The sequence below is a fragment of the Carassius carassius genome, chromosome 10 (genome assembly GCF_963082965.1).
Source record: "Carassius carassius chromosome 10, fCarCar2.1, whole genome shotgun sequence".
In the NCBI taxonomy this organism is placed as follows: Eukaryota; Metazoa; Chordata; class Actinopteri; order Cypriniformes; family Cyprinidae; genus Carassius; species Carassius carassius.
The window spans coordinates 25,569,427-25,582,997 of NC_081764.1; the positions used below are offsets into that span (position 1 = coordinate 25,569,427).

The window sequence follows — 13,571 nt, forward strand, 5'->3', positions numbered from 1 at the left end:
CCAAGAGTTTCTAACAAATTTAGCCCAATAAGCAATAGAGCAAGGCTTGGTAGTAACCTCCTTTAAAAACAGATCGCGAATAGATTTGTTATTTTTAGTCTGTGAAAAACAAATTTTACCACACATTGTATCAGTTAGATTGACTATGGGCATGTCAACCCATAACACATCTCTAAATAAAGAAGTAATACCAGAGTTAATCGCAGAGAAAACAAGAGAGAATTCCTTGGGAGTCACAGGAAAATTAAAGTGTTCAAGAAACTCATCATAAGTCATGAGATACCCTTGAGTATTAAACAACTGAGAAACTAAAACAATACCCTTATCAAACCAGCTTTTCAAAAAAATACATTTGTGCTTATACAGAATACAACGATTGTTCCAAATAAAATAACGCTGCGGAGAGAAATTGTGCTTGTATATCAATTTCCAAGCCAACAAGGCTTGAGCATGAAAAGCAGATAGTTTTACGGGTAATTTCTCAATCTTATAATCACACATTAGTAGAAAAGAAAGACCCCCGAGTTGGTCAAAAATAAAATTAGGAATAAAATTCCACAAAGAAGGTTTATTCAGACAAAATTTAACCAGTTAATTTTGAGAGTGTTATTTAAAGTAGAAAAATCCAAAAAGTCAAGTCCACCGTTTTTAAGAGAATTCACGACAACAGATTTACGAATATAATGCACACGATTCTTCCATAAAAAATTTAATAAAGTCCGATCAATAGCATTTAGAGAATTATTGTCTAAATGTATAGTTGAAGCAATATAGGTCAGTCTAGAAATTCCTTCTGCTTTTGACAGAATTTCTACCTCTCAGGGACAAGTCCCTTAATAACCAAAGGTTAAATTTTCTTTTAATCTTTTCAAGGGCAGGGTTAAAATTCAGGGAAACTCTATCTTGTTCATTTTTCGAAATGACAACACCTAAGTAATTAACATCTTTTTTAACAGGAATACCATCCAAAGATAAAAGGGAGGAATTTTTTAAATCTAAAATTTCACATTTTTTAATATTAAGGTACAAACCTGAAGCATTAGAAAACAAATGAATAATTTTAATCGCCTGATGAACCTGGGTTGGATTTTTTTTTAAAGGGTTGTATCGTCTGCTAATTGACTAATTAAAATATTTCTACCAGCTATATGAATTCCTTCAAGCTTACTTTCCTTTATAAAATGACAAAAGACTTGAGCTACAATAAGAAAGAGGTATACGGATGCTGGGCAGCCTTGCCGAACACCTCGCTCTAAAAAAAATCTCTGTGTAGTGCCGTGTCCTAATTTAACTATTGAAATATGAGCTATTTCCCCCAGCATACAACGTTTTCATCGCATTACAAAAAAAAAGGTCCGAAACCAAAACGCTCTAAACAAAAGAAAATGAAAGGATGCTCAATTGTGTCAAAAGCTTTGAAGAAATCCAAAAACAGAATTAAACTATCGTCCTCAATAAGTTCAGAGTAATCAATGAGATCAAAAACCAGTCTGATATTATTAAAGATATGACGATCTTTCATAAAACCTGACTGATTTTCATCAATAATGGAGTTCAAGACCAATTTAAAACGATTAGAGAAAATAAGAGCAAACAATTTATAGTCATTATTAAGAAGGCTAACAGGTCTCCAATTGTCTAAGAGAAGAATGTCCTTTTTAGGTTTAGGTATTAAACAAATGACACATTGCTTCATACTAACAGAAAGCTCAGAGCAGTTTAAACTCTCTGTATACACTTGCAGGAGGAATGGAGATAACAGCTCAGAATATAACTTATAAAATTCAGCCGTTATCCCATCACTACCAGGCGACTTGTTCATTTTTAACTGTGAAATTGAGTCCTTAACCTCATCGATAGAAATTGGCAAATCGCATAAAATTTGATCATCATGACTAATAGTCCTAACATTACCAAGATGTTTACTAAAACTATCCAAATCGGCTAGATTAAATTTAGATTGATACAAATTAGAGTAAAATTTGTAGCAAAATTGGGAAATTTCTTTAAGATTTTCTGAGACAACCCCTCCAATATTTAATTGAGAAATAGAATTATGTTTAGCCCTATTTTTCTCAAGCTTAAAAAAATAGGAAGACATTTGTTCTCCATGCTCAAGCCACCTTTGCCTTGATCTAATAAAAGCACCTTCTGCTCTTAATTTATACAAATCATCCAACTTAATTTGTAAATCAACTAAATGAGTTCTTTGACTATCGGACAAATTTTCAGGCAAGATCTTGGTAATAGAAGAGATTTCACTAACAATTTTAACTTCTTCGAGACGTTTTAATTTAGCCAAATTACCACTATACTTTCTGAGGTATTTCCCAATTTCATGTTTTAACAATTCCCAATTTAAACCAAAATAATTTTCTTGTTTAGCTTTGCTCCAATAAAAGCCAATAAGTCTTCCCAGCTCTGACTTAACCTCTTTATGATTAAGTAACGAACTATTCATTTTCCAATAAGAGGAGCCTTTGATAAATCTAGCTTCAGGAGAAAATATAAATTTAATAGAGACAGCCTTATGATCTGTTAATGGCGTTGTAGAAATATCAACAGAAATATGATCTTTATCTAAATTTCTAGAGACTAACCAAAAATCAATTCGTTAAAGTCTAGATGAATTTTTATTGCTCCACGTGTATTCTCTGTCATATGTATTTTTAACCCTCCAGATATCTACAAGCTCTAATCCAGTGGTTCCCAAACTTTTCCATTCCACGACCCACCTAGACAAGTGTAATATATTTCACGACCCACCAAAATATAAAAAAAAAAAAAAAACAACGAGTGAAATTACTTTAAACCTAATCTTACTTAAAATTTTTATGACAGAAATTAAGTATTTAAGAAAAATAACCATTTTATTTTAGAGTACAACTGAAAATTTCACTACAAATTTACAAGTTTTAATTTTTGTTTACTGGCGTTAAAATATGTAGTGTCCATAAAAACGTGAAGCAGGCTCACTCCAGTGAAGTGTAATCTGCGCTGCTGTGTTTTGTTGCATTCATGATCCTTCCGTGTGTGTCGGCGAGAACGGAGCACAATCCAACACTTTTTTAGAAAAGCATAAGAAGCAAAGCAGAACTATCTAAAACAGTTTGGAGATTAAAATAATTGTGAAATAGGTAAAAAAAGACCGATTGAACCTTTTAATGACATTGCTCTGAGACCTTCAAAACACGCAACGCACACGGACTTAATTGCAATTTGAAAATCACACTAAGGATATTGCAGTTCATTATTAATGTTGGTGGGCTATATCGTTGTGATGAGTGGGTTCCCAGTTCCCGCCTCCTTCTTCCTGTGATTGTGAAGATTTTAATGTTTTACACTGGTGCCGAAGCCAGGGAGGAAGGAGGGGCGCGCTGCCGAAGATCCTTCGCCGCTGGGGTGAATCCGCAGTGCCATCGAGCAGGGCGAAGGAGTCTGCCGCCGAGGGTGCTCGATGTGGTGGGCTGGAGTGAGTTGCCGGGGGGACGGACGAACTCACTCCAGCCCACCGCCTCGATGACTCCTTCGTGGAAAGAGGTGGGAACCGGCGGACAATCAAACAAAGTTTTAATAACCAAATAAACACAAAACAGCGCGACAGCCCCTCACGGATGACTGCCGTGCACAAATAAAAAACAAACACAAAATAAAACCCAGGCCTGGTCCTCTCTCGTCCTTCACTGTCATCGCTCCTCTTTTGTATCCTTCCGATCTCCTCCGTGGTTCTTGAGACCGGTGAGTGTTGCTCATTTCCCAATCACTCCACCGGCCTAGCTCTGTTCCCATGGCACTAGGCCCCGCCCCACTCGTCACATTCGTGCAGCCCTAGACTGAACTGTGTTAGTGTCTGTGTGTCATTGAAACGCAAAATTAGCTGCAGCCAAGTGACTTTGTGCGACCCACCTTGTTCCATTCCGTGACCCACGAGTGGGTCGCGACCCACAGTTTGAAAACCCCTGCTCTAATCTATGCATAAAAGCTTTCAAAGCTGTGTTTGAGTTTGATTGGCGACCAGGTGGCCACCTATCAAGAGATTCATTTAGGACAGTGTTAAAATCACCACCAATCACTAAATAAGCATTTGGAAATTTTGACTGCCAATCAGTAAGCTTATCTTCCAAAACAAATAATAGCTGATCATTCTCAGATCTAGAGTTATAACCATAATAATTATCAACAATAAGATTGACATTATAACATTTTAGAACTAACAAAGTAAAGTGCCCATACTCATCACAGTATGTATGCAACACATCCCCTGCAAAATTATTTTTTAAACAGGAAACGCCTGCAGAGTGCTCTGAACCATGAGAAAACCATATCTCATTACCCCACTGCGACTTCCAAAAATTAACATCTTTATCATTAGAATGAGACTCTTGAAAAAAAACAAAATCAGAACCAAACTGTCTAGAAAAAAAAAATAAGGCCTTGCGTTTAACAACATTTCTTAAACCCCTGGCGTTTAAAGACACAACAGAAAAAGACATTTGAAATCACAAAAAATGGAACAATTAACCCGCTTTAAGAGCGCTCTATAGACTTAGATTTTTGAAAGTAGGTCACAAAAATAAAAAATGCTGAAAAAGGCAGCACCATGTTAAATATCAAAAATTACAAAAAGAACACTGTAATGGAAAATATTGGCAGATTCTTAAATGTATAAAACAAACCCGTAACAATGTCTACAAAGTGCACGACAGATCAGTCCAAGTCAAAATAGGCGACGCCTATTATTAAAATGAAAGCACTTTAAGTAGACAAGATTTCACCCTGCCCCTGAATGAAAGCTCTGCCTCCAACAAAATATGCCGTCTTCCCCTCTGCACGCGCTTTTTGGACCTCTGGCCACAGCTTCCTTCTCCTTTCACGATCTCCGGCTGAAAAATCCTCCATAAAGCGCAAACCGTTCTCTTTCAGAAAGGAAGAATTCTTCACGGCCTTCCAGATAGCGTCTCTGTAAGAGCGAACGGAGAACTGCATAATGGTCACCCTGGGACGATCCGCGCCTGCGCCACCTTGTTGCATTTTCCCGAGACGATGGACCACGTCGATAACATCTGAGAGTTTGTCCTTTTCACTAGGGAAAACTTTTTGGCAGATTTTGACAACCTCAAGCTTAATATCTTCGCGCTCAGATTCAGGAATTCCGGATATCCTCAAATTACGCCTTCTCAAATATGTATCCATATCATCCATCCTCCGCTGCAACTGAGCCACAGGTCGTTCAACACCATCCATTCGCCGCTCAAGAGTAGTAACCTTCTCAACAACGGCCTTTAATTCAGCTGACATGTCTGAGATCTTTCTTTCAATTCCGTCTGAGCGACTGTTGATCAGCTGTGTTATGCCTAATAGCTGCGATGAGATATCAGCTCGAGTGTCGTCACTTGCTCTCTTCTTTATGACCGGTGATTTACTCGGTGTGATAGGCAACGCAGGGAACTCCTCTTCCACTAAACAGAACGCACTTTCCTTGCTTGCACAAGAAACAACGTAATCATGACCGCTACTGGCTGGTGAGCATGCATTAGTATTAACGCTAGCCTCCTTAGCATCAGTCGAAGAGTTACTCAAATGACCGCGTTTACGCCCCATGGTGACACTATAAAGGTAGTCTTCAAATCAAAAAAGCAACAAAATGGCATACAGGCAGTATACAATTAATTAAAAGTCCTTTTTGCACTATCTAAGCACATATGGTGCAGGAGCTCGTACAAACACATCTGATTAGGCAGCCATCTTGGACCCCCCCTTCGAGCAGGGCAATCTTTTTTTTTTCTGGTTAGGAAAATGTCGTCATTGAGTGACGTAAACTTTAAATAAATGCGCGCGAGTTGCGACTGATGGTGACTGACTGGACTTTTTAATTATCAGATGTTTACTGTGTATATAATGTACTCCGTACATCAGTCTATATTTAATATCCCATCAGTTTTCTAATGTTAAATAATGTTAAAAGGTGGTTCAACTTCCTCTTGTGGTCATTGTCCTGAAGCTCAGGGGGGAGAAAAATAAATAAACTGTACCTTGTGTGCAGTTTTGTAAGACTGCCACAGTTTACCAATCTGTCCACATGGATGTAAATTGACAGTCTGTACCCACAGTTTAAAATCCGTCCCCACGAATTGTAAAACCATGCACACAGTTTATTTATTTTTCTTTTCCCAGAACCTGGGGGGGGGGGGTGTCCGTAGAAAAAGTTGCTTGTTTTGGGCTTGTTTTCACAGGCCTGGTTGCTTATTTGTCTTGCGAGACCTGGCAACACTGGAGCAAACATCAGCGAAGCACTCCCTAATTGGCTATATCCAGAGGCAGGCTTTAGGTGTGTTCGACATCGGCTGCGGCTGGATGCAACCGATCGGCGAGAGTAGCCGCGTGCAGGTGGGGAGGAGCTGCAAACGGAGATATGAAGCCGGACACGTTGTGGCTCCCGTAGTTTGCTGCAATTACGTCAGTCATGGCAGATCACGTGGCGTTTGCTTACTTGATCGCGTTTAAGATGTGTGTATAAGGGGTGTTTTGGAAGGGTGTCTTCCAAAACAAGATAACATATTGGATATATACTTTAGCAGTATGACATGGTTGTTTCTGCTAATACAAAATGATAAAAGTAACCTATAAAAAAAATTCCCTGGTGGGTAATGGTATGTGTTTTTTAAGAAGGTTTCAGCAACAAGATTTACAGTACCCTCCTGCTGAGCTCTTTTTAAAATTTTAAACATAACACCACTGATTTTCATATACAGAAAAGCACAATTCTGTTGGATTTATATTGTGATTTAGACCAACTATTTGAAAGTGAACAGAATGTTGTCAAGTTGTTAAGTTGAAGTTACAGAAGGTTGTTAGCAGTTTGCTAGCCACATGCAGGTGAAGTATAAACACAGCAAAATAAACTAGACAATATGAAGAAACCAAACAAATGGAGGAACATAATGTATTATGTATCATTTGTATAGGAGCATACATTTATGAACACATTAGATTGTATGTTTTTAAGATGAACATTTTAGTTATTAAAAATGCTCATTCGAATAGGTTGTGCTACTGAATACTGTAAAATGTCTGTATAAAAAAAGAAAGTCATGCAAAATAAACATATACAAACTTGATATTGACAATAAAGTAAAGCCAGTAAAACAATATTTAATAAATATGATTTATAAGATGAAGACTACATAAAAACCTATTGAACTGTTTTAAAAGTCCACATGAGAATTTCTGAAACTGAAGTCAACTCGCAATAAACTTGAAACGCACGTCATCGGTGTCATCAGTGAATCCAGCCAATCGTGGATCAGTTGTGTCGTCATCAGAACCTGTGCAGCCGCTCTTCAGAAGCTGCGCTGGCTGAGTTCTCCGGCTACTCTCGAATCACTCTCGCGGTACTTTGATGGCACACGTCACAGTCACGTGGCGTCAGCGCTGTATCAAGTCGGACAAAATTTCTAACCGGCATGCACTGCTTCAAGTCAGCCGACGATCGGTTTGCGCAGAGCTCCATGAAGTCGAACAAGCCTACTATCTTAGAAAATCGCGTAAAAATTGGAGCGTAAACGCAAAGGAGGAGCAGAGTCGCAACGTATAAAAAGGAGAAAAGCCCTGGCCACAGATGCAGCAAGTTGTTGCAAAATCCCAGCCATGTTCGCCAGTAAGGGAGCAGGTCAGTCAGAATTACATTTATATTATAAAAACTGTTCGGCACGCGCTTGGACCGCTGTTCAACTTAAATCTGACAAAGCATCTTTACCGGTCTTTTTCTGTTTGTCTTCATGGAGTCCTTTCATTCCGTCACCCAGTTCCTGCTCCTTCCCTGTTTGTTTATTGTTGGATGGATTTATGGTTTTGACCCCTGCTTGTTGGATTCTGATTTGGATTACCCATTAAATACCACACTGCGGTTGGATCTCTCGTCTCCTGTGTTTCTCTGGGTTCCGATCGTAACAGTTGTCAACTATAAGGTAGATCAACAGATTTCAACGCACACAATGTTTTTCTTTGGAAAGAAAATCTAATTTTTGCCAAGGAATGGATCATTTTTTTTTCAGATAAGAACTATAAGATGGTTTCTTGGGTTTAAAATTAAGGACAAAGTCTTGATGTTGGTTTATTCGTTTCTTTATTCTGTATAATTAATTTTCACTTGAACACACTTAGCATTTGGGGAATAAAACACAACAAAACAAAAGAGAGACTATTTGCTGAAGGTCATAAAATGCTTTATTTGATCTTAATGATGAACCCTCATTTGTGGCTTATCTAAAAAAAAAAAAAAAAAAAAAAAAAAAAAGTTACAGCACAATACCACAGATGTCGCAAGTTTTGAGGGAGCATGCAGTTGGTATGCTGACTGCAGGAATGTTCACCAGAGCTGTTGCCCGTGAATTGGATGTTCATTTCTCTACCATAAGCAGTCTCCAAAGGCATTTCAGAGAATTTGGCAGTACATCCAACCAGCCTCACAACCAGTGGCGGACTGGGACAGTAAATCATGCCGGGAATTTGACTCCACCCCAGGCCACCTCTGTTGCTGCAGTCACCACCACCAAATTCATGTGTCCACCAGACTGATAAACTCTTTGGCTCTTTCAGTTGTTTGAATTGTGTTATACTTAAAAAAGAAATCAAAATCCTTAGACTGTGGATGGGCAAAATAATCAAATGAAGTATCAAGAAGTATCAAGCCATTCACGGTCTCTATAATCTTTCCCTTTATCCCCCTCTCTCTCTCACTCTACACATTGAGTTTCTCTGCAATATGAAATAAGCACTTTTAATAATCTATATTAATTATGCAGCCATCAATTGTATGTCCCAATGATCACAGTCCTACTACTGATGACCTTATAAATCATAAAAGCACATATTCTAAGAGTAGCCAGCATGTTTAGTTTTGCTTATAACTTAAACTTTACTTGAAGGTTCCTGCTCTAACTCAAAGGCTGAACTGTCCACCCCCTCTTGTTCAACAGCAGGAGCACTAGCAGCACTAGTGATACTGTTGCTTCCTTCGTCACTTTCAAAATAAATAAGCATTGTACACTAGGCTACATATTGTAGGCTAGAAATGGACAATCAATTTCTCGTCAATTTTGGCACAAAAAAAATACTGTATCCCCATATGTAAAACAGTGTGCTAGTTTGTCATTAAGATGCTCTTTTAAAACATCTATCATTATATACATTTGTAATATATATATATATATATATATATATATATGTATATATTTTTTTTAAATAGATTTTATCTATTGTAAGTCGCTTTGAATGAAAGTGTCCATCTGCCAAATGATTATGTAAATATTAGGGTGGAACAGTTAAACTATCTCACAGTTTGGTTTGTTTCACGGTTTTAGAGTCACGGTTTCGGTACCGTTGTATTTGCTATGTTTATGGAAAAATTATACTTTCAAAAAATATATAATATCATATTATTAAGAATATTCTAACTACAAGCAACAGCACAAATACAATAGAGTTAAGATACAAATAAAATAAACTGACTTTCAGGTTTTTTTTTTATATAGGTCTTGCATTAGTTTTTAGGTACAGAAATTAAATAAAGTAATCAAATGTAAAACATTGCATTTTGGACTATAAATTAAAGATTACTCTTTATTAAAGTAAAAAAAAAAAAAGCTTTTTAATCAAGAGCAGTGAGTGATTTCTTTGTTGTTGTTGGATTAATATAAAGACTGTGACTTTAAGAGAATGCACTGATCCAGTGTTCGTATTAGTATTGAACAAGTTTTCTTTTCGAGTTTCGAGAATCGAGTTTTAATTTTTTTATTTTATCATCGCTGTTGTTGTAATGTCTGGGAATCCAGAATGTGCATCCATCAACAGAAACATATTATTTGAACCCTGTTTGTTTTACTTTTTATTTATAGTAAACCATATTACAGGGTAATGACTATCAAGTTAAGAGACCTGAGTGCAATTAACAGGAGTGCAATTACTGTGATGAAGGGACAAGGCTTTGTGGGAATTGTAGTGCATACGGTGAGGTGCCTATGGGGAAGCGAGACCACTAGTGGAGACTCAGGGAAACAGAGACCAGACAGCGGGACAACAACTCCCGACTAGCAGATGAAAGATCCTTCAAAAAAAGGAATCCAACACAAAAGCATCCACTCCAAACAGTATTTGATTGAACACAGTCACAATCAGGCATGTATCCAAACACACATTTTTGAAGTGAAAAAATATTCTAAATAATGAAAGAAGCCAATATTCAAATATACTCACGTTAAGCTTAAAACCAAAGGTTTCTCAACTAGGACTTTGTCAAGCAACAGTTCAAGGTAGAACCAAGAAACATGTGTTCCCTCTATCCAAACTGAACTACTTCTTCATGCAATTGCGCATCTGCATCTGCACAAAACATAGAATTTTGAATTAAATTACCCTAAGTATATGGAAAAACTGTGACTGACATTTCACTCTGTTACAGTGCTGTGTGATAAACTGCACATTTTAGAGTGGCCTTTTATTGTGGCCAGCCTAAAGCACAACTCATGCCAAAATCATGCTGTCTAATCAGCAACTTGATATGCCACACCTGTGAGGTGGATGGATTTTCTCGGCTAAGGAGAAGTGCTCACTAACACCGGATTTAGACAGATTTGTGAACAATATTTGAGAGAAATAGGCCTTTGGTGTACACAGAAAAAGTCTTAGATCTTTAAGTTCAGCTCATGAAAAATCGGGGCAAAAACAAAAGTGTTGTGTTTATAATTTTGTTCAGTGTATAATTAGTCCAAAATTGTTGTGGTGTATTAATGAAATTTGGAATGTTTTTTTTTTTTTTCAGACTGAAATATAATTATGTCAATAATGCATTATTGCTGAATTGTTTTTTTTAATTCTCTAAGAAAAAAAAATACCTTTGAATGGTAGTGTATATTTTTCATTTTTGCTTACACCACATAACATTTTTCTTTTTAGATGCATTTTTAAATATATCTTGAAAATGGTTTAAATATATCAAAAACAACTGAAACGCCACAAATACAAAGATTCCAAATTCTAAGTTTTTTTTCTTTTTCTTGTCATGAACAGTTTTATTGGTCACTGATCCTTTTGCTGTGCATACTTACGTTTTTGCCGTTATACTCTTTGCAGGTTCAGAGATGTGGCAGCCATGTGGACTGACCCTTCAACCATGACAACCTCCTGAAATCATATTATGCTCTCTTTATCTAAGGCGTTCTGGTCTTTATTTTTGGGGCCTTATCAGTGTTCCTTAAAACAATCAGTGTAATAAAACCAGTTCAATATTCATTCCATAAAATAACAGAAAAACAAAACAAAGCTTCACCCAAGCCTCTCTGAAAAATGTATTTATTGTCTACACTGATGGGTCTCTTCAGTAAAAAGTATTCTAATAAGCAGCCTGTGTTTAGCCAATTTTGGAATTGTGTCTGTGTACAAGAATATGATGCACTTATCTTATTAATTAGATATAGTTTTAAGTTTTAGTAAAGAACATTAGCATGCTGAATGTCTAGCAGTTGTTATTGCTCTTATTTATTTATATGTTCTCTCAGTATTTTACAGTTTTTTAAAAATGTATTCAAGTTCATTTTAATTATGGTTACACCTGTGCAGATTCAATGCTGATTTATAATTTGTAACAAATATATATTTCCTACACCGCATGATATCCTTTTTCTTTTTATTCTTGTCCCGAAACAATTGTCTGTTTAATATTTGTATACAATTACAAACCAGATGATCTAATCATGTGATTTAATGATTTTACAGCCTTTAAAAAAAAGAACTGATTGTTTCACTTTTGACATTTTACTTTGCTAAACATCATTTATGTTGACTGTGCTTCAAGTAATTGTAATAGTTTATGAAGCAATGTGTTTTGTTTACATCTTTGTTTAATGCGGTGTTGTGAACTGCAATAATGTGAATAATTGAAAGTGACAGACATAAGTAGTCTAGACAAAAGGAAGATTAACTATCAGCTGTGGACCACAGAAGAATTGACCGTTTTTGGCAATGCATCGGTGATTATAGCCTACAGCAAGGAAGCAAGTGTGACGGGAGGAGCACAAGACAGACACATTGGGCGTGGCGTCAGGCCTCGGAGAGGCTTTTATTGATTTAACAGAAAATCAAAATAAAACCGGGGATAAAGGTGGCGTTGGGCTTTTCAACAGCGGCGGTGATGAGGCTCCATTTCTATCAGGTGTGCCCCATCACACGCTGCCAGCCCTGACTCGTCCAGCGCCCCTCCTCTCACACACCCACTGTTTAGCTTGTCAAATGTGCACCCCGTTCCAGATGGATGAAACAACAGCTCAAGGTCTTTACGTTTTCTTTTCAAACTGAGCTCAATAGCTCGTAATTACATTCTAAGTTGGATTCACAAGTCGTATATGTTAACCGTTTTCTGTTCAATATGTTTATTTATATCAAAGAAATGGGCTTTGATGAGTTCAAATGTAATGTAGAACTATTTCATGTATGCATTTTGGTGTTGACTTCTATTTAAGGTTTTATTTGATGATTTATATGTGACACAAAATGCCATTTTACTGCATTGCAAGAGTTCTTAATAGGAATACACTGAGTTCATGTAAGTGAACATGTATGTTTTGTATATTCATACCAATATAACAGGGTCTGAATTTACAAGCATTGCTATTCTGAATGTCTCTGCAGTCTTTCTATACAGTATGACATCTCATGTAACCAATTATGACACCAAAATGGTCTGATGTTGCTAAAAGTAAGTTACTAATGTCGAAATTTTGGATTAATTATTGTAACTGAAAATCATATTTAGGTCAAAATTGTCAGTTGTTTGGGAACTAAATCCGTTGTAAAGAGTGATCTATTTAAGACCACTGAAATACTCGAGTGCAGATGATGCAGACACATCAATTTTAGGTAAAAATAAATAAATAAAAAACACACATTAAAATTACACAGATTAAATACAATAACTCATGCACGTTCAAATTCCCCGCTGCCGCAATGTTAACAGTTTTATTAAAATGCTACCATCCCTATGTGACGTCTGTTTTTATATTGTTTATCAACAGTAACGTTTGGATTAACTAGACGAGTAGACAGACATGAATGTTTATTCATAACCGTACTGAAAATAAGTCAATATTGTTAGCTGATGCTAACTGTCTAGCTAACAAGCTTGCTGGTGCTAAGTTGAGGTAATTTTTATATATATTGTCCAAATATTTTTATTCAACCACCTATATATATAGATAGATTACATCTGGGGAGAAAAGTAACTACGGTAATTATCAAAGTGGGAAGAGATGCACCCTGTTTGGCCAGGGGTGTTTTTACACCACAGACAAGGTTTGAGAAGGAAAAAAAATCCAGGGGCGTAGCCATCTTTTCAGAAGTGAGGGGGACAGAAATTATATAGTATATATATATATATATATATATATATATATATATATATGCTATATATGTAGGCTATATAACATTTCTTTAATCTATATAGTTTACCAATCAACAGTTTTTGAACACTAATATTTTTTATGTTTTTAAAGAAGTATCTTCTGCTCACCAAGCCTGCT

At 36.5% G+C, this 13,571-nt stretch overlaps 1 protein-coding gene across 1 annotated transcript in view; it reads left to right on the forward strand.

The window, feature by feature from the left end:
• LOC132151343 (poly(rC)-binding protein 3-like) overlaps positions 1-11,258 on the forward strand; it is a 40,677-nt gene extending 29,419 nt beyond the window's left edge. The window contains exon 13 of the mRNA XM_059559440.1: positions 11,131-11,258. Within this exon, the coding sequence (XP_059415423.1) occupies positions 11,131-11,185 (55 nt within the window). The 3' untranslated portion in view covers positions 11,186-11,258. The remainder of the gene's footprint in view (positions 1-11,130) is intronic.
• Positions 11,259-13,571: the final 2,313 nt, after the last annotated feature.